This window comes from Vicia villosa, linkage group LG3 (genome assembly GCF_029867415.1).
Source record: "Vicia villosa cultivar HV-30 ecotype Madison, WI linkage group LG3, Vvil1.0, whole genome shotgun sequence".
Taxonomy (NCBI): Eukaryota; Viridiplantae; Streptophyta; class Magnoliopsida; order Fabales; family Fabaceae; genus Vicia; species Vicia villosa.
In genome coordinates this window covers 136,126,798-136,146,780 of record NC_081182.1, presented here as the reverse complement: position 1 = coordinate 136,146,780, position 19,983 = coordinate 136,126,798, and the positions used below count along the sequence as shown (strand labels likewise).

The following is a 19,983-nucleotide window of genomic DNA, read 5'->3' as shown; positions in this document are numbered from 1 at the left end:
TTATCACGTTATTTGTATATATTTCAGTTCTCATTTTTTTATATATTAATCCATTGCAAGTCATTGTTCTATATAACAAATTGTATAGTCTATAATCATAAAATAGTTCAATAATTAAATATATTTTGAAGTATAGTGATATTGTCTTGTTTATTATTAATTAATTTAAAATTAATAAATAATTATCAATACAGGAATTTATATTAGTTTTGATGTTTAATTTTATAAATAAATAAAAATTAGAGTATTAAACATGGTTTTGGATATTTTTATGATGTTTAATAAGTTTTTAGAAATATTTTATATTTTATTATAATATTGTAGTTATATATTTTTTAATTAATTTCATTTATTAATATAAACGGTTATATTTATTATTTTTTTAATTATAATCTTTAACAAATTTTCTTGATATATTAAATGCAATATTATTGATGATACAATATTTTTTAAAGTGGGTACTCACCACTCATGTTCCTATTTTATATGATATTAAATGAAAAATTAAAACTCATTAATTTTATATATTATTTTTGTTATGAAAAAAATTTGTGTTTAATATTTGGTCAATGGGTTGCAATACCTAAATAAGAGAACATTATTCAAATTATTGAAAACAGAACAAATTAAAAAATTAGTGTAGGCATAATAGAATTTTTTTTTCTTAAAACCACAAACACAATAAATGATTATATCATTACTGCATTTAATAATTTTAATGCAACTTATTCTTCTGAGCTAACAAATATATATATATATATATATATATATATATATATATATATATATATATATATATATATATAAATTTATTCTTCTGAACTAACATAAAAATATAAATATATAAACAAAAATAAATATATTAAATAAATGTATGGAGTGTATAAAGAGAAAAGAGAATTTTAAAGTGTATATATATTCTCAAGGTAGGAGACGATGCGCTGGCACGCTATCATTGGCCAGTTTGAAAAGTAAAAACGCACACATTTGCTTGAGAGGGCTCTCGGATCTGGTGCTTCTCATTCCATGACAATACCATGCGCCATCATCATCCATCCATTGAATCGTTTTCGCCCCACATCTAAGTACCAGGGAAAATTACATACCATTTATTCTTCTGATCTAGAATAGGAAAAAAACATATAAAATTTATATAAATTAAATTAAATATTTTAAATCAATGTATAGATTTAAAAAAGGGGAAATTAAAATAAATTTTAAAAATTATATTTAAATATATATAATATATAGAAATAAACAAAATTAAATATTCGTAGTCACTGAATAGAGTTAAAAAAAGGAGAATTAAAATAAAATATCAAAATTTCCATATCCAGATTATTCTTCTAATTCTAATTCTAGTATAGAAAAACTAAATTGAAACAACATGCTGTTAATTATCAATCCTCTTGCCCGCAAAAGGTATAATATATACCTCTGAAATTCATAACCATCATTTAATGTCAAAAATTAAATATAAAAACCTTTTAATGGTATGAATTATATGCGTGAGAATTCATAGAGTCTTATTTATTGCTAATTTTTACCAACCTTTCACTAAATCTTATTTATTGCTAATTAGTATTATTTAATTAGTAGGAGAGGTTACGAATATTATTTGAAGAGGTGGAGTTATAAAAATTTATTAGTATTTATTTAAAGTATTTAATTTATTAGAAGAATATATTTGGGAGGAGGTTATAAACTTATAACTATGTGAAAATACATAAAAAAGTATTTATATAGAATTAGTTAATTGATTAAATTATTTATTATTACTACTGGTAATTATTATTATTATTATTATTATTTATTTATTTAATTGAAGAAGTGTAGGTGAATTATGATTATGATAATCTATCATCTATCATATCATCATATCATATCATATATAAGAAAAGTCTACCATTTGGGACTTTCTTAGACTATCCACATCAGCAACTCTTCTATGGTTGATCCACATCAGCATCCTCAAAACAGCCTCAATCGTTCTTCAATTTCCACTCTCTTCATCGTAACTGTCCTTCAACCATTCTCTTCCAAATTCTCAAAACGGTTCTCAAATCATTTTTCCTCATAACTGCCCTTCAACCATCCTCTTCCAAATTCTCAAACCGTTTACAATCCACAATCCATTGCGTTTCTGTTTTTTATGGCAGATTCTTCGCTCTCCTATTTTTCTCTTTCTCACTATCAATTCTGATTCTCGATCCTGATATTTTGCTTCCTTCCATTGCTTGCGCTTCCGCTGCTTCCTCCAAAGGCGTCGAGGTTTTTTTACTTTCTTTCTTCTTCTTTGATTTCATCTTCCTGTATGGTGTCTGCGGCTGCGTCGATCTTGGCCGGAAGGATGATGCTCGCGGTGATTGGTTTCGCTTTCTCACGACCCTTCAGAGTTGTCGGGTTTAATTAAACGGTGAGTGGTTATGTGAACAATGGGGTTGTGATTCAAATCTTACTGATGTACGTTTTTTATTTTCAATAGGTTCTCGATGTCAATACAGAAGCTTGATCTGCAGACAAATCACGATACATAACGTATCCAACCCAAAACGCGAAAGAGATTTGAAGAAAATACTGGTCTGTTATGGGAGCACAAAATCGAGGTACGTTGTTTATCTCTTCTTCTTATCACTCGAATTGTTGTGTTAATGGTGGAATCGATGAGATAGGTGTGTATCGGTTTCGATTGTTCAAACAGTGGTTCTGGACTTATATTTTGATCTATTTACTGAGCTATGGTTTATTTTTCTTATTGCTAATAGATTTAATTAAAAATCATAGTGAAAATATCAACCACAAAATACAGCAAGAATCAATCAGATGCACAATTCAATTTTATTTAGATTCAAACACAATAAAGCAGAGCAACAATAATTCGAGTGAATTTTACAGGTACTTATTTATGTTTTCTGTTATTCCCTTTCTCCTTCTGAAGTATGTTTGATTCTGATTTTTGCTTAACTTTTCCTTGATTGTTGAAGGGAAGGGTTCAAAATAACTCAATACGAAATTGGAATTTCATCACAATAAAGATGAAACTCTCAATTAGCAGAGGTTGCCCTTAGTGAGGGTATGCACTTAGCTTCTGCTGGTACGTTCGGGTTGTCTTCTTTGTGTATGCACTTAGCTTCTGTAGGTACGTTCGAGTTGTCTATTTTATGTCCCCGGAGCGTAACACTTGCAGTCACAGGACTTTTTATAGTGCAATGTGATTAGGGTTAGGGATGGTGAGACCGTGGCATTAAGTTTGAATTCTTGACTTTTCTTTTAACTCCCAATTCCGTTTGTGCAGTATATATTTGCATGATTTTAGTCGATTTACTTGATTTTGATTTTTTTGAATTCTGATATCTGACTCTAGGAAGTTGGAAATATTCTCCATTATCTCATTTGTTTAATTTTAGTTTGTTATTGAAGTTTTGTTTCCTTTTTCCAGAAGAAAGAAATTCACCTACGCAACGGGCAGTATTTGAATATCTTAAAGGGAGAGTGTTAGATGTATATCCTAAATATAAGAAAGAAGCTAAGGATCATCTATCAAAAGTTGTAAGCGGGACTGAATTATTAGTTTATGTGATTTACTGTTTTTTCATTCATGTTTAAGTGATTTATTTTAACTGTTGCTTTATATGTGGTTTAGGTTAAGTTGAATCCATTAGAAGAAACACTCCTTCCCCTTTTCAACGAAATAACTGAGTCATATCAGATCCTAATATCTTCGGAAGGTCTTCAGAACAAGAAAGAATGGTAACATGTCTAAAAATCACATGGAGTGATTTTTTGTTTTGTTTTCCTTTATTTTTCATGCCGCTATTTATAGAATGACCTATATCGATGAAATTGATCTTCTTTTTTAGACCATATAGTTCTGGCGGGAAGGTGATATACTTTATAAGCTTCATCATCCAAATGTGGTGGAATTTTATGGGGTAGTTCAAGATGGACTAAGAGGAACAATGGCAACTGTCACGAAGTTCACAATGGATCTGAAAATGCCTTAGACAAACAAGGTTACCAAGTTCCCTTGACAATTTTGGTTGATAAAGAAAGGAACAAAGCTGTGTATGCTGAGTCAGGTAATGATTTTGTTGATGCTCTTTTAAGCTTTTTAACAGTACCTTTAGGGACAGTCATAGCTTCAGGTCCTGCAAATAGTTCAGGAACAACAAATACGGCGGGTCCTTCACCAAGGTCAGCACCCTTGACTCATACTCCTAGAGATGCTATTTCAATGCCTGCTTTGCCTCATAATGGCAATTCTTCAAAGCCTCTAATGATGTTTGGCACTGATGGCACCGAGATTCTTACGTCACCTTCAAACCATAAAAATTTAACATTGATGCTGAATAAATTTGTTTCTTTTTTGTCAGTGCATTGAGGTATATACAGTTGACAATGAAGAACAAGGAGTCGGATGAAAAATTGTGTTTTCTGAATCTTGCTTTTTGATTTTATGGTTTACTTTATGCCTTTTGATGTATAGGGTTCGGTTTATTCTTTTTAATTCTATAGGTTTGGATGAAGAATGGCTGAAGGTGTTAACTTTCCATAGGAATGGGTGCGCGTATCAACCGAAGGTGTTAACTTTCCCGTTGGTGCATTTGCATCCCTTTTCTATTCTGTTGTTACTACTGACATATATGGTTTCAAATGTTATACCCTATCAAATGAAAGTGGCATATTGAATGCATTAGGTTTGCGTACACTTACATCAATCCGGTATAACACAAGTTGTTGTGGAGCAGGCACTGCTGCTGATACAAAGGCATTAACAGGTATCGATAATAATGCATACATCTCATACAGGGAAATAAAGTAAGCAAGCAAATGGAAGCGGCATATTTGGTTATTCAAGGTATATGACTACAGAACAGTTGATGGAAGTAGCATATTTGGTTATTCAACGCCTTTCGGTGACATCTATTTGGCTCTTCGATATGGTGACATCTATGTTGGGTCATCTATTGTTCGGTCCTATATTGATCTGTCAACGATAATCTGGAACATCAATCTAATGTTTATTTCTATTTGCAGAGTGGTAAATCAATTAGAAAAAGGGAAGACGGAGTGCTGAAGAAAAAACTTCCATTGGTCGTAGGAAGACATCGGCTGCCCTGTCAATTCGTGGGAGACCACCACATCCATCAAACTCAGATTCATAAACTGCTACCATGAGTAAATTTTTGAACATAACTTTTAAAATCGATAGTGTTTGTCTATGATCATAGAAACGTTGGTTAAACAATTAGGATTTTAATAAAAAGGAGAATTTAAGCTGCATAGTTTCACTCAAGGTTTGAAGTCGTCGTCGCAGTAACAGCTGCGTTACAATATGTTAATACTGTTTAAAACTATGTCCAACAGGACCATGCGTTAGTAGAATTTTGCCTTAATTATTTTGATTTATAGCCGGACCGTGCATTTCTAACAAGACCATGCATTTCAAAAGCTATTTTCAGATGAGCTTTTCCAGTTTGGTTAGAGCAATAATTTGAGAATGGAGATATGGATTCTTGAGTAAGAGACAGGAGATATGCATTTCAAAAGCTATTTTCAGATGAGTTTTTCAAGTTTATGGCTTTAGCAAGTTTATTTTAGCAGTCTCACTAACCAGTTAAATCCAGGTATTAATCTCATCCTACAACTTCTGAATGAAAATCATGCTTCAGAAAATGCAATGCCAGATGTAATTGAAGCTTCTCCTATTGATTCAACTTTTATTGAGGATGAAAAAGTAGAAAATGATGATAGTAGTAGAGGAAATAATGCTTGCAGCTCGGAACTTTTAAGCCACGCAGCTGGTGTTGGACCTGATGACAACTTAGTGACATCATTTGCAGTTCTCAGGGATTGTATTTCATATGAAAATGTTTAAGAACATTCAGATATTGCAAGGAGTGTCTCAAATACAGAAACGTCACTACCAGAGTCATCATGTCATGAGAATCTTGATGTGCAGAGTTATGACGCTAATGAATTGAATGCTTCGGCGATTGCCAACTGTTCTAGAATCACAGAATCAGAAATTGAAAGGGAGGAAACTGATCTGGAATCAAAACGTGCCATCGATGACTTACAGGACACTCTGCTCGAAATCCTTCCAATGATTGTCACATTGCTTCTGTTTCAGAGCTCAATGCATCCGAGTCCCATGGCACTGGTAAGGTATTTACTGTATTGAAAATGCCATGGAAAGGTATTAGTAATAATTATTGAGATAAGAATTTTAGCTTCTCTTCTCAAAGATGCACTTATTTATGCATACATCGTGCATTGCATAAAACTTTGGGTAATTTTATATATAAAAAACTTTATAGAAGAACAATTTAATTCACTAAAAAACTCCTTCTGATGCTAATAGTGTAATACTAAAATGTATTATCGATATTTTGGAGTTAGGATAGTTCTGACCATTTTTTCTTTATTCATTTTTCTAAAATTGTAAAATCAGTGATATAAATTTCCACATCTACATTCTTTGTAGAAAATTAGAACATGGCCAATTTCTAACTATTCTCTTATGCTTTATGTCAGATGAATCAACAGTTACAGTGGAGTGCAACACTAGAAGCCTGGCACTTGAAGAGGCAACAAATACATTCCTTTTTACAGTTCTATCATCCATGATATATCATATCAAGCTGCAACGATAGCAATAGAAAACGAATGCTCAGGTCCATTCGAAGGTTCTGAACCAACCGTAACTTTATTGGGGAAACCCGACCTTGACAGAAAGGAAGGATATTCGCAGACGACCTATTGGCAAGTGTAGTGTAAAAACTCCAAAGAGTAGACCAAAGAGTGTGGAAACTGTCATTAAAATTGTTTCTGACAAGACGGAGAATGATGTAAATATTGATGAGTCTTTCACAAAGATCTGAACCACTTCTGAATTGATGAAACTGTAATTGATTCTCGAGTTTGGCCTAGAACTTCTTATATGGCTAAGTTTCGGTTATTATTATTATTATTATTTATTTGAGATTATGTGGATTGATATGTTCTTTGTATGGCGTATTTTCCAATAGGAGCTTATGAGTATGGATTTTCTTTTTGTTAAGGCACAATCTTTGGTTGAGACAAAAGATAATTCTGCAATAGCATCACATGGTGCTAGATTTTTATTTCTTGGATATGTTGCCAAGATGTGATTTTATGATCATAAGAGTTTCCGCATCTAAGCTGTTTGATATAATTCCTGTTGAGGAATATTCACTTGATGTTAAGGCTTGCACTACTGTTCTTCATGCTTATGCTCGAACCGGGAAGTATAAACGGGCTATTGAGATCTTTGAGAAGATGAAGCAGACTGGTTTTGATCCAACTTTGGTTACTTACAATGTTATGCTTTATGTATATGGAAAAATGGGGCGGTCTTGGAATGTAATTTTGGAGTTGTTGGATGAGATGAAGAGTAAAGGGCTTGAGTTTGATGAGTTTACGTGTAGCACTGTGATATCGGCTTGTGGGAGAGAGGGTATGCTTGATGAAGCAAGGAAGTTTTTTGCTGATTTGAAATCGAGTGGATATAAACCTGGAACCGTTGTGTATAACGCTATGCTGCATGTTTTCGGGAAGGCTGGAGTTTATGTAGAGGCTTTGAACATCTTGAAAGAAATGGAGGATAATCACTGTGTGCTAGATGCCATTACTTATAATGAGCTTGTGGCAGCCTATGTAAGAGCCGGGTTTCATGACAAGGGTGCTGCTGTCATTGATACAATGGCAAGCAGAGGAGTTATGCCGGATGCTATAACTTACACCACTATAATAAACGGCTACCGTAAATTGGGAAACGAGGACAAGGCTTTAAAGGTGTTTGGTCGAATGAAGGAGTTGGGCTGTGTTCCGAACATAAGCACATACAATTCTGTTCTTGCAATGCTAGGCAAAATGTCGAGACCAGAAGACATGATTAATCTTCTCCGTGAAATGAAATTGAATGGATGTCCTCCTGATCGTATAACGTGGAACACGATGCTTGGTGTATGTGGTGCGAAGGGTAAGCAAAAATATGTTAACCAGGTTTTAAGGGAAATGAAAATTTCTGGATTTGAGCCTAGCAAAGACACGTTCAATACATTAATTAGTACCTATGGACGGTGTGGATCTGAAGTTGATGTTGCCAAAATGTACGGCGAAATGATTACGGCAGGCTTTACTCCATGCATGACCACATACAATGCTCTTCTTAACGCACTTGCTAGGCGAGGTGATTGGAAAGCGGCAGAGTCTATCATTTCTGACATGCAGAATAAGGGCTTTAAGCCGAACAAAACTTCGTACTCGCTTTTGCTTCATTGTTACTCTAACGCTGTTGTCAATGAGTTTTTTCTTTTGTATGTTTTTTTTATCAGTGATGTCAAACAAAATCTTGAGTTCAATTACAATTGTTGTCAATGAGTTTTTTTTATCATTCTTTTGTATGGTTGATTTCATAAGTAACCTGTTTATTGGATAGGTCATTAGATATTCAGTTACTGATGCATGACACAATATTTGGAAGATACCATGAATATGTCTAACTAAAGTGAGGTTTTACATGATGAATTTTATGGATGGTGGAGAATTTTTGTGTGTGTTTTTGGCACTAGGGGCTGATCAAAATATTAAATATTAACGGGAACAAATTTGGAATATTAACGGGAATACGGAGTTACTGATCAAAATAATGAATATTAGCGGAAACATGAAGTAACTGATTAAAATACCGACTATTAACGGGAACATGAAGTTATTGAATAAAATATTCAATATTAACGAGAACATGAGTTACTGATCAAAATATTGAATATTAACGGAAACATGAAGTTACTGATCGAAATATCGAATATTAAGGGAAAAATAATATTTATTAATCAATATATCTCAAACTTTAGCCCAACCTATTAAAAAGAAATTTCTATATTTTACACATTTATTTTTAGGATATTTACTTATACAATAATATTTATATTGAACAAAATAACATTTTCCCTATCATCTTTTATTTCCCTCAATCACAATGCGCGAAAACGACGGGTACCCGTGCGAACGCACGGGTAATAAAAATATAGAATATTAACGGGAACATGAAATTTCTGATAAAAATATTGAATATTAACTGGAACAAGAAGATATTGATCAAAATATTGAATATTAATGAGAACATGAAGTTGTTGATCAAATCATTGAATATTAATGAGAACATGAACTTACTGATCAAAAGATTGAATATTAACGGGAACATGAAGTTATTAATTCAAATATTGAATATTAACTAGAACCGAATGTTGAAATTTTTATCAACTATATAGATACTATCAAATTTACAACATTCCACTCATGTTAATAAGCAGTTCTTTCTGATGTTTCAAATGCTATTGAAATATTTCATGATATTAACGGGAACATGAAGTTAGTGATCAAAATAATTGATACTAACGGAAATATTAAATTACTGATCAAAATATTGAATATTAACGAGAACATGAAGTTACTGATCAAAATATTGAATAATAAAGGAAACACGAATTTACTAATAACGGGAACATAAAGTTATTGACAAAAATATTGAATATTAACATGAACATATTAAGTTACTGATCAAAATATTAATATTAGCGAAAACATTAAATTACTAATCAAAATATTAAATATTAACGGGAACATGAAGTTACCTTTACTGATAATTTTTTTGAATATTAACGGGAATAAATTTGAAATATTAACTAAAACATGAAGTTATTAATCAAAATAATTAATATTAACGGGAACACGGACTTACTGATCAAAATAATGAATATTAACGGGAACATGAAGTTACTTATCAAAATATTAAATATTATCGGGAACAGATTTGGAATATTAACGGGAATACGGAGTTACTGATCAAAATAATGAATATTAGCGGGAACATGAAGTTACCAAAATATTGACTATTAATGGGAACATGAAGTTACTGAATAAAATATTCAATATTAACGAGAATGTGAGTTACTGATCAAAATATTAAATATTAACGGGAACATGAAGTTATTGATCGAAATATTGAATATTCACGGGAAAATAATGTTTTTTAATCAGTATATCCCAAACTTTGACCCAACCTATTGAAAAGAAATTTCTATATTTTACAAATTTATTTTTAGGATATTTACTTCTACAATAATATCTATATTGAAGAAAATAACACTTTCCCTATCATCTTTTATTTTCCTCAATCACAATGCGCGGAAACGACGGGTACCCGTGCGAACGCACGGGTAATACACTAGTATATAAAGAAATAGTAAAATTTCAAAATTTTATTTTTATAAGTGTATATTTTATAATTATTGAAGGATCAGTAAGAAATTAATGATTATTTATTAATATTTTACTATTTGATGTTATTGTTAGAAAGATGATTTAATAAAAAAAATATTGTTAGAAAGATCAATATTGTTAAAAAAATAGTGGTTAAAGCAATGGCTTTAATAATATTGTTAGAAAAAAATTGGTTTATAAAAGTTGAAAATTCTAAAATCATGCCACATAGGTTAGAGTTGTGTTAAGAGTTGCTAAAATCATGCAACATAAGCATTAGGGTTAGAGTTCTCTTCAAGGTTACCATCATGACAACCTTAGATTTATATTTAGTAGATAAAGTTATTTAACCAATTGTTAAATGCAAACGGGAGAAATATGGCACAAATTATCAAGTTAGCTTATGATATTATTATTTTCTTTCTTCTATTTGTTGTTACAACCAACGTTGAAGGTAAATAATTTTTATTAGTTATAAATTTCTTTCTTTACTTTTTTTCATAGTTTTTAATTATTCTTATTTTTCTATACCTTGTTGCAACAAACGTTGAAGAAAAACAACTTTTATCCATTTTTAATTTTCTTCTTTACTTTGAACAAATTTTTAACAATTTTCTTTCTCTCTATAGCACCATTTTTTCGATGTCTTAATGACAAAGATTGTCTAAAATTATTTTACTGCCAGATTCCTAAGAAAGCAAAGTGTGTTAACAGAATCTCTAAATGTATATATAACTAGTAGAATACCCGTGCGTCTGCACGGGTAAGTCAAATCTTAAGATGAATAATGTATTACAAATGGAAAAAAAATTAAAAATTCGAATGAGGAATGTTAATTTAAGATTAACAAAACATGATTTAGATGCAATGAATTTATATATAGTAGCTATGTAAAAAAAGAACATGGAAATGCAATAGTCATTCATATCTTAGTTAATTCGATAAGGTTAGGTTGTTGGTGATATACAATTGATATTATAAAATCACTAATAACTTGAAATATTTACAAAGAAATATTTATCAAATCACCAACATGATAAATTTAATATGTTTAATAAATATAAATATCTACAAATATGACTAATAATTATAAATATTTACAAATATCACTGATGATTATAAATATTTATAATATTTTATTGTTTAAATAAAAAAGTATTGTGGTGGTAGTGTCCCGTGAAAATAGTGAATTTATGCTAATTATAAATTTTTATAACATTTTGTTGATTAAATTAAAACAGGTATTGTGATGATAGTGTTCCGTGAAAATTTTTTTGTTATAGTTTTCAATTTTAGTTGGTATATAATTTATTTAAATGTAATTATAAAATATACAATTATATAATTTAATCACACATATCACTAATAACTATAAATATTTATAAATATTTAGTTGGTTAAAATAAATAAAAAAGGTATTGTGGTGATAGTGACCTGTGAGATAAATAATTTTTTAATTAATTAAAATTAAAATATAAATTAAAATATAAAACAAGATAAAAAAGTCCTAAATGAAATATTATTTCCGTCAAAAAAAATTAAAAATCTTCCAAGTTTAGTTCATATTTAAATTTTTTTTTTAAAAAGCATTTTAATGTTCTTTATATCTATTTCTTGCAATATTAATTGTTAATTTAAGGACTAAAATACTTATAAAAAAGAGGAAGAATTTCACTTGTGTATTTGATTTCAACGAAAAAACTTTACAAAGTTTTAGTGAAATACAATCATTTTTATTTATATTCCTATAATTATTTTATATAATTAATTTTTCTACTTAGAAAACTGTGTTACTGTGTTTAAGTAGCTCACATGTGTGTTTAAAATAAAAGTATTCAATAATCACATTAATAAATATTTTTTGATGTTTTAGTGTTGATTAAAGGACAAGGAATCTCAATGAAATAATTGGATTTCACCGGTCCAACCTTTATTAAAAAAATTATTTTTTTGAAATAATATTAAGTGCATAATGCACTTTAATGGTACTCCCTCCGTCTCATCATAAGTGTCTCATTTGCACTTTTTCTATGTTTCAAAATAAATGTCTCTGTAGAATACTAATGCAACATTTATTATTTTTCTCCATTACTATCCCCCTATATATTAACTTTTACGTTTTTCAACTATTCTACTACCTATAATAAATAAGGATACTTTAGTCAATAATATTAATTTTTTCATTAAAATCAAAACATCTAATCATTTTCTTAAAAACTGCGCAAAGTTTAAATAAGACACTTATTATGAGACGGAGGGAGTAATTAGTAAGCAATGTTATAAAAATTGCATCAAAACCCTAGATAATATATTTACTCATCAAATACATATGTTATTTAGTTTTTTTTTTTTTTTGACAGAATCATAGGTTATTAGTTGAACTATCTGATTATTGTTAACTTAATTTATATTTAAAATATATTAAATATTTTTATAAAATTATACTCTATTACACTATTAAATGCACGGGAGGTGTGGTTACTATTTTAAGATGGGGACAACTTCTCTACTGATCTAAAAAAGTTGGATATGTACCTTTAAAATTATTACACTATTCAATGCTCTATTACCATCTCAATATTACACTATTTTTATAAAATTATACTCTTTCCACCAGTCAAATCATTTAAAAAATATTTTTAAAATTTGAATACAAAGTTGTAAGTAAAGAATATGTTAAAAAAAAGTTTCTCAAAATTTTTAAAATATAAATTATATGTAAGAAAAATATTTGTTTATTGATCAATTATTAAAAAAAAATTGTCTTTATAAACTATGACACACTACACTTCAAAAGCAACTTTTTTTTTCCTCAATAAAATGAACATGTAAAGAGATAGCATAAAGGCCTACAAACTGCTGCATGTTCAAAAGCAAGATTTTGCTCAGTCCCAACAAAATTTAAACTGTCGTGCCACTGTTATTTTGCATCAATCAATCCCAACTATCTTTTTATAAATGTATTTTTTCAGTAACCCATACTTATCATGGAAACAAATGTCAGCAAACTAATACCTTTTTTTTAATATGTTTTATTCATCCTACATCTATCTATAATACTACTTTATACACATTTTTCAGAAAAAAGTAGATTTTCATAGTAGACTGAGATGACAGAGGAACCGGTTTTAGCAGAGAAACAAATGGTGTTTGCAGAGGCGAGCATAAATTTAGAGTTTTTATTTTCTCTAACCATAGGCGAGCATCTCTGAGTCTATGGGTAAAATACAATGTCATTATTTTTTAAATGTAAATATTATATTTTGATTTATAAATTAGTTACTATCATATTTGTTGTGTAAACACAGTTTCATTTCTATGGTTACTTAAATATAATTAAAAAAATATCATCATTGTTCTTAGACAAGATAATATACTATTATTTGATAGGTGTTACACTATCTCTTTCCACTATAATAATACATGCCGGTTCCAATGTCATGTCGTCCTTTTCAAATGAAAATTTTATGTAACTCTAGAAATTGAGTAGCATTTACTGATTTAATGTTTGAAACTTTTTTAAAATAATTGCGATATAACATTTATTATACCTTCCATTATATATGAACTAACTAAGAACCTAAAGATAGCACCATTGTTTGGGTTATTACACTCACCAATGTGATACCAAATTTCAACATTGTTAAATGATATTATTGATTGGTTAAAATTTTGGTTTACAAACTTATCTGTGGTAGATATTTAATTAACAGCACAATTGGTCAAAAGTTGAGAAAAGAGATTAAATATAAGTATACAATTCCAACACCACAAAAAAAAAACCCAAATTCCCAAGAGGACTACATGGTTCAATTCCAAGAAGACTACATGGTTCAATTCCAACACCAAGCTCCTGTATCAACAAAAAATTTAAATAAGTGTCATTTAACACAAGTATACAATCCAATCAAGTGCAACTGGTTCATTTCCTTTAACCTTTTTTTAAAGTAACTTATAACAAAAAAAGAATTTTTTATGGTCCTACCATCTTTTTAGAGACTAATACCCAATATACCACACTTTTCACCCTTTTTCCCAAAATGCCATGTTTTCAAAAAAAAAAAACTCAATTATAGAGCATCCGCCCTTTGAATGGGCGGAGCTTCACCTTTTTTAGGAACATCCGCCCTTTGATTGGGCGGAGCAGTGTCTTTTTCGTTTTTTTTTTTTTTTTATTTTTAATTAAATTAAAAACAAATTAAAATAATATAATAAATATTATAAGTAATAATAAATCAATAATATATATTAAAAATATTATAATAAAATATAATATTAATTTCATATTAATTTCACAACTTGTTTATAATTTTTTTGATTATTTAATTAATTTATTTTACTATATATTAATCATATTATTGAATTAATATATTTTTTGTTTTAATCATATTATTGAATTAATATATTAATTATATTATTTCACAACTTATTGGATTAATATATTTTATTATATATTAATCATATTATTGAATTAATATATTAATTAATATTATTTTATTATTTAATTAATTTTTTGTTTTAAATATAAAAAATAATACAATTAATTTTTTTAATTTTAATATAAATTGAATTAAAATATATTAAATCATGCATCCATAAATAAAATACTTTTAATTGATAAATTAAGTTACAATGCAATTAAGAAAAATAAAATTACAATAAAGTAAATTAAACGGTATTTAATTGCCGCCTCGACCTGGTCGGCGTAACCGTTGGTTGGTTCCACAATAAGGAGGATGTACATCTCTCGTACTTCTTCGACGAGGCCCTTCATCATTTGCAGGTTGAGTAGAAGGACCTATCTCATATCCGCGATCATATAATTCTTCGACCATTTCTTCATTGATAAAATCAGCCGCCGTCGCACTGCCATAACTCAATCTGGTCCCCTCGTTATTCCAATCCTGTTGAGTGGTGTTATGCATTGAGGTTTGCATGTTGACATAGTTTTCTTGATTGGTGTTAGGGGTAAATTGTTGTGATTGAGAAAAAGGCATTTGTTGTTGGGGGGTTTGATAGTTGTGGTATTGTTGTTGATTATAAGATGTAGATGGGTTATGTTGAGTAGTGGTATGTTGCATTTGGGTGTATTGGGGTGTTTGGTAGTGGTGTTGGTAGGTTGGGAAAGGGGTAGGTTGTGAGAATGGTGTTTGTGGTTGGGTGTATGAATTATATGGGTTTTGGTGATGATATTGTTGGCTTGGGGTAAAAGGTGGTTGTGTTGGATTGAAATTTTGTTGGGTGGTTTGAAAATGTTGTTGCATGTTAGGGATAGGTGGTCTGGATTGTTGGAAGTTTGAGGTGGAGGGTTGGCTACGAGGGTCAAACAAGTATCTATTCGGCGATAAATACAAATTTGACACAGTGGCATACCATGACATGTAGTCTGGATTGTTGGAAGTTGTGAAATTAATATGAAATTAATATTATATTTTATTATAATATTTTTAATATATATTATTGATTTATTATTAATTATAATATTTATTATATTATTTTAATTTGTTTTTAATTTAATTAAAAATTAAAAAAAAAAAAAAAACGAAAAAGACACTGCTCCGCCCAATCAAAGGGCGGATGTTCCTAAAAAAGGTGAAGCTCCGCCCATTCAAAGGGCGGATGCTCTATAATTGAGTTTTTTTTTTTTGAAAACATGGCATTTTGGGAAAAAGGGTGAAAAGTGTGGTATATTGGGTATTAGTTTCTAAAAAGATGGTAGGACCATAAAAAATTCACAAAAAAAAGGTGTTTTAGAGTTTTTATCAGTTTTGTTTGACATGACAATAAAATATGTGGCAGAGAAAAGGTACGCAAAAAGCAGTTTTTAGAAGCAGATAAATGAGATAGCAGATAGGGTCTGCTGCACTGTAACTTTGACAGGACAATAAAATATGTGGTTTAGAGTTTTTATCAGTTTTGTTCGACATGACAGGACAATAAAATATGGTTTAGAGTTTCTATCAGTTTTGTTTGACATGATGAAAACATACATATCCAAGAAACATACATCTCCAAGCAAGCTGCATAAATACTATCTATTGTTTGACTAATAAGACTACAAAATGGTATAAGTACAATCAGCCCATTAGTATTAATAAAATTGACAAGATCACTTTCAATAGAAACCGAAAAATCATAGAATGCTTTCAATTTTTTCAAAGCCAAGTAGCCTAACTATGTGAAGGCATCCTTCTAAAGATAACAAACAAAATAATTTCAGAATTTAAGTAAAAAATTTCACAACATCGTTTAAAATCAATGTTGGCAAGATAGAACCTTCCATCATAGTTGTATAAAAATAAATTGAATCAGAACCATGTTAAAGCAAACATGTATACCATCATAACCATGTCCAAGCAAATGTATACAATTTGGATCAGAACCATGTTCAAATTCAAAGGATAGCACCATCATAACTATCTATAGCATTTGAATGGATAAGTTGCAAAATCACTAACTTCACCACTCACATAATCACTTTTTTTCAAAGGTAAAACTAAATAGTGAAAATATTAAAATCTCTAAACCTCTGCCCACATATTTATACATTAATATTCATCACTTTGTAATGTTTATTACCTTTCTTCTATGAAGTTTTGATTTTTCTCTTTCTTTATACTATGAAGTTTTGAATTTTCTCTTTCTTTCTTCTATGAAGTTTAGATTTTCAATCTCATCTTTAATGTTACCTACATAAAAAAATCATGAAACTAAAGCATAAGTAAAATCATAATCCAAATTTACTAAGATAACAATATTTGAAAACATCTAAAGAGGGAGAAAAATTAAAATGAATTATGAATGGGAGACATGGAAATGCTCATCTAAAAATGTCAATAAATCTACCAAAGGCTGGAACAAACCCAAGGCATGTCCATTGGTGATGACTATTTAAATTAAAATATGCCAATCGGTTCTTCATATGTCCATTCTAAAGAGACAGAAACTAAGAGACAGAAACTGAATCCCATTCGATTCCTTACTTCTACTATGCGTGTAAAGTCATGAAAAGCAAAAAATAATAATAGAGTTTATGAGCACATACTTGATATAAACATAAGAAAAATGCTAATGACTACCCTTAAATTATTTACTGGTTATGGACTAATAACTTATTGGACAAACACTGTTTTTTAGGTGTCCATCAACATGAACTTAATGTTAATTGAATAAGATTTTAAAAAACTTTCAAGAGAGTATTATCAAGCCATCATGTTTATCTCCAATTTAATGCATAACATAAACCAATCGAAAACTAAAAACAAAAGAAAACTACAACTTCTAATGTACTATATTGTATTTATGTCCTTATGTAGGTGCAAATTTTACTAAACCAAACTATGGAAAAAAGCCTCCATTGAACAGATTGAACAGGCCTAATGTGTCTTGCATTACATGAATAGAATGAACCATATATATCATCTTTGATATAACCATCTAGCTTATGTGTCAAATTACCTGCTGGATTTTTTCTGCATTCTCTTGAATCTCTTGAAGTAACATTGAATGAGAATGGGGGTCTTGACAATATTCTTCCAAACTAAAATATTAGAGAAGAAATGAAACAATCAACATGGAGATGATTTTTATGAATGAAAACATACAATTTTTAAAAATCCAGTGAAATAATTGCTGTGCTGTGTCAACAAAACAAAAATCAAAATGTTAAGTATCTTTGTAGAGATGACCAAATTAAAGTGTACAACACAGCCTGAAGAAGATGCTGATTCATTAGAACAAATGCCTATCCAATTTGCAAGATCTTGTCCTCAATCTGAAACATCATAAATTTAAGCTTAAAAAAACAAAACCATCAAAACAATTAAAATAATATCATACTCCCTTGCCATTTTTCATCAAAATCGGCTGCTGCAGCAAGTGGTGTTGACAATTCTTCTTGAATGTGCTTATGTGGAAATTTGCTTCCTGTGTATTTCCAATATCTTTGTCAATGATTAGCACTATACATATTAGTTTTTATTTATAATAGGGAAAAGAGGTTTGTACCTGCATCATATGGTACTAATGAGAAGTATAAAAGTGCAGCCACACACACAAATTTACAAATAACTTTTGATTGTTTATTTTAAAGAACTACTATCTTATTGTAGTTATGTATATAGTTCACCTTTGCTTTCCAACATTAGTGCCTTTGAGTCGCGAGAATCTGCAGAAAAATCATCGGAAGCTCTTGGCAGGGTAATATTACAAGACTTTCAAATAAAATGAAAAATGAAAATGAAAACCACTACCTTAAATATGACTAAATTCATAAAAAAATTGTCAAGTTAACATACTGGGAGACCAAAGATCCCAACTTTCTTGTCCTGCAATATCAAATCAAAGGAAAAAAACGCCAATTAGTGATTGAACAAAAAGGTATTGGAAATTGGAAGAAAAGTGACGAGAACCTTGAAGATGTCTTTAACAGGGGTAGAGGAGAACTTGGATTCAACACCTACGTCCCATGTGCGAGCTTTCTGTAGAGAAACATTGGATGCGGCTTAGAGTATACCAGTTCTAGTTGCGACCTTTGCGTAAGACCTGATTCCAAGAAGAAGTCAATAGAGTAATTTTGTGGTTGATGAAGAACAAAGGCGATTGATTACAAAGGTTGTCATTGCAAAAGAAATCGAAAAACGAAAAAAATGGGTTTACCTTAAAGGAGACGAGTTTTCCATAATCAGCAAACAAATTCTTAACATGACGAAACATTTGCAGTGGAGATTGCCTTGCAGCGTCATGAGGCATCGATGATACTCACAAACTCGTTAGGGTTTGAACGAAAAAGAGAAAGGGTTAGAGAGAAAACGAAAGAATGTTGGAAAGAGAGAGAAAGAGAAATTGTGTAGAAGACAAGGAAATTGCAAGGATGGTGATTTCGGGACGAGGACCCCGGGTAGGGGTTTTGGCTTTCCAATGCAGACATAGAAGTAAAAAAATAAAAAGTGAAGTACAAGTTTGAGAAATGAAAGGAGTTTTTCGATTTATTGGTTTTCAAAGGTTTTAGGGAAAAAACCAATGGTTAATGAAATGTTAAGAAAGAATGGAAAATTGGAGGAATGGAGAATTGTGAAAAGAGGGTGCCATTTGGAGGAATGGGATATTGTGATTGGTGGAAATAAAATTTTGAATTAGCAAATGACTATAAAGGGCTTTTTTAAGGGTAATTATTTTTGTCATTAAGGGTAATTTAGGGTGTTTGGTGGTATGTTTAATTCTTAGTTAGGTAGTTGATATATAAATCTTTGCTAGACCTAAGAGTATAAACAAGCACTTTTTATGAGATTATATGTATTAATTGTAAGATTCAAAAGAGTAACAAGCATCAATAATATTTTATGAGTTCTCATTAAGTTGTTATGTTTGCAACCCAATAAACTAATTTCAAGAATCATGTAGTTATGAAGTTTTACATTAAGATGATCGTAGTGAAATGAAATAATATTATTTTAACTGTCTTCTGCTCTAAATTTTAGAAAATTTTAAATGACTTTCAATTTAGCCTTGTCACATTTTTTTAGTGACCGGATCTTTCTACTTCATACAAATGAATTGAAGAGTGATGTGAAGATGAACATTGGTGAGGGTTTTAGCTTCGACCTAACAATGATAAAAACAAGAAAATAGCACTTGCAAAATCTTTGACATTCAACTTAATGATGGTTGTAAGTAAGAGGTTTTAAAATGAAA

The 19,983-nt window shown here is 30.0% G+C and overlaps 1 protein-coding gene and 4 long non-coding RNA genes across 9 annotated transcripts; 3 read left to right on the top strand and 2 right to left on the bottom strand.

The window, feature by feature from the left end:
- Positions 1-888: 888 nt before the first annotated feature.
- LOC131656709 (uncharacterized) lies at positions 889-1,535 on the bottom strand. The gene is made up of 2 exons (XR_009300266.1): positions 1,436-1,535; positions 889-1,122 (listed from the first exon to the last, which is right to left on the bottom strand). It is a non-coding gene; the product is annotated as an uncharacterized LOC131656709 (long non-coding RNA).
- A 746-nt stretch (positions 1,536-2,281) lies between these two features.
- On the top strand, positions 2,282-3,281 carry LOC131656708 (uncharacterized). The gene is made up of 4 exons (XR_009300265.1): positions 2,282-2,416; positions 2,486-2,606; positions 2,766-2,895; positions 2,985-3,281. It is a non-coding gene; the product is annotated as an uncharacterized LOC131656708 (long non-coding RNA).
- Positions 3,282-3,442: 161 nt separating this feature from the next.
- Positions 3,443-6,077, top strand: LOC131656707 (uncharacterized). The gene is made up of 7 exons (XR_009300264.1): positions 3,443-3,549; positions 3,644-3,750; positions 3,861-4,079; positions 4,164-4,194; positions 5,038-5,178; positions 5,453-5,627; positions 5,729-6,077. It is a non-coding gene; the product is annotated as an uncharacterized LOC131656707 (long non-coding RNA).
- A 1,033-nt stretch (positions 6,078-7,110) lies between these two features.
- Positions 7,111-8,406, top strand: LOC131659012 (pentatricopeptide repeat-containing protein At2g18940, chloroplastic-like). The gene has a single exon (XM_058928258.1). The coding sequence runs from the start codon at positions 7,111-7,113 to the stop codon at positions 8,404-8,406; it is 1,296 nt and encodes a 431-aa protein (XP_058784241.1).
- Positions 8,407-13,922: 5,516 nt separating this feature from the next.
- On the bottom strand, positions 13,923-19,357 carry LOC131662442 (uncharacterized). 5 transcript variants are annotated; one of them, XR_009301570.1, is made up of 5 exons: positions 18,949-19,355; positions 18,702-18,834; positions 17,749-18,617; positions 16,870-16,979; positions 13,923-14,143 (listed from the first exon to the last, which is right to left on the bottom strand). It is a non-coding gene; the product is annotated as an uncharacterized LOC131662442 (long non-coding RNA). The 5 variants fall into 5 exon arrangements; XR_009301572.1 differs by lacking the exon at positions 13,923-14,143 and having other exon boundaries at positions 16,608-16,979; positions 17,749-18,216; positions 18,298-18,617; positions 18,949-19,357; XR_009301573.1 differs by lacking the exon at positions 13,923-14,143 and having other exon boundaries at positions 16,608-16,979; positions 17,749-17,830; positions 17,979-18,617; positions 18,949-19,356.
- Positions 19,358-19,983: the final 626 nt, after the last annotated feature.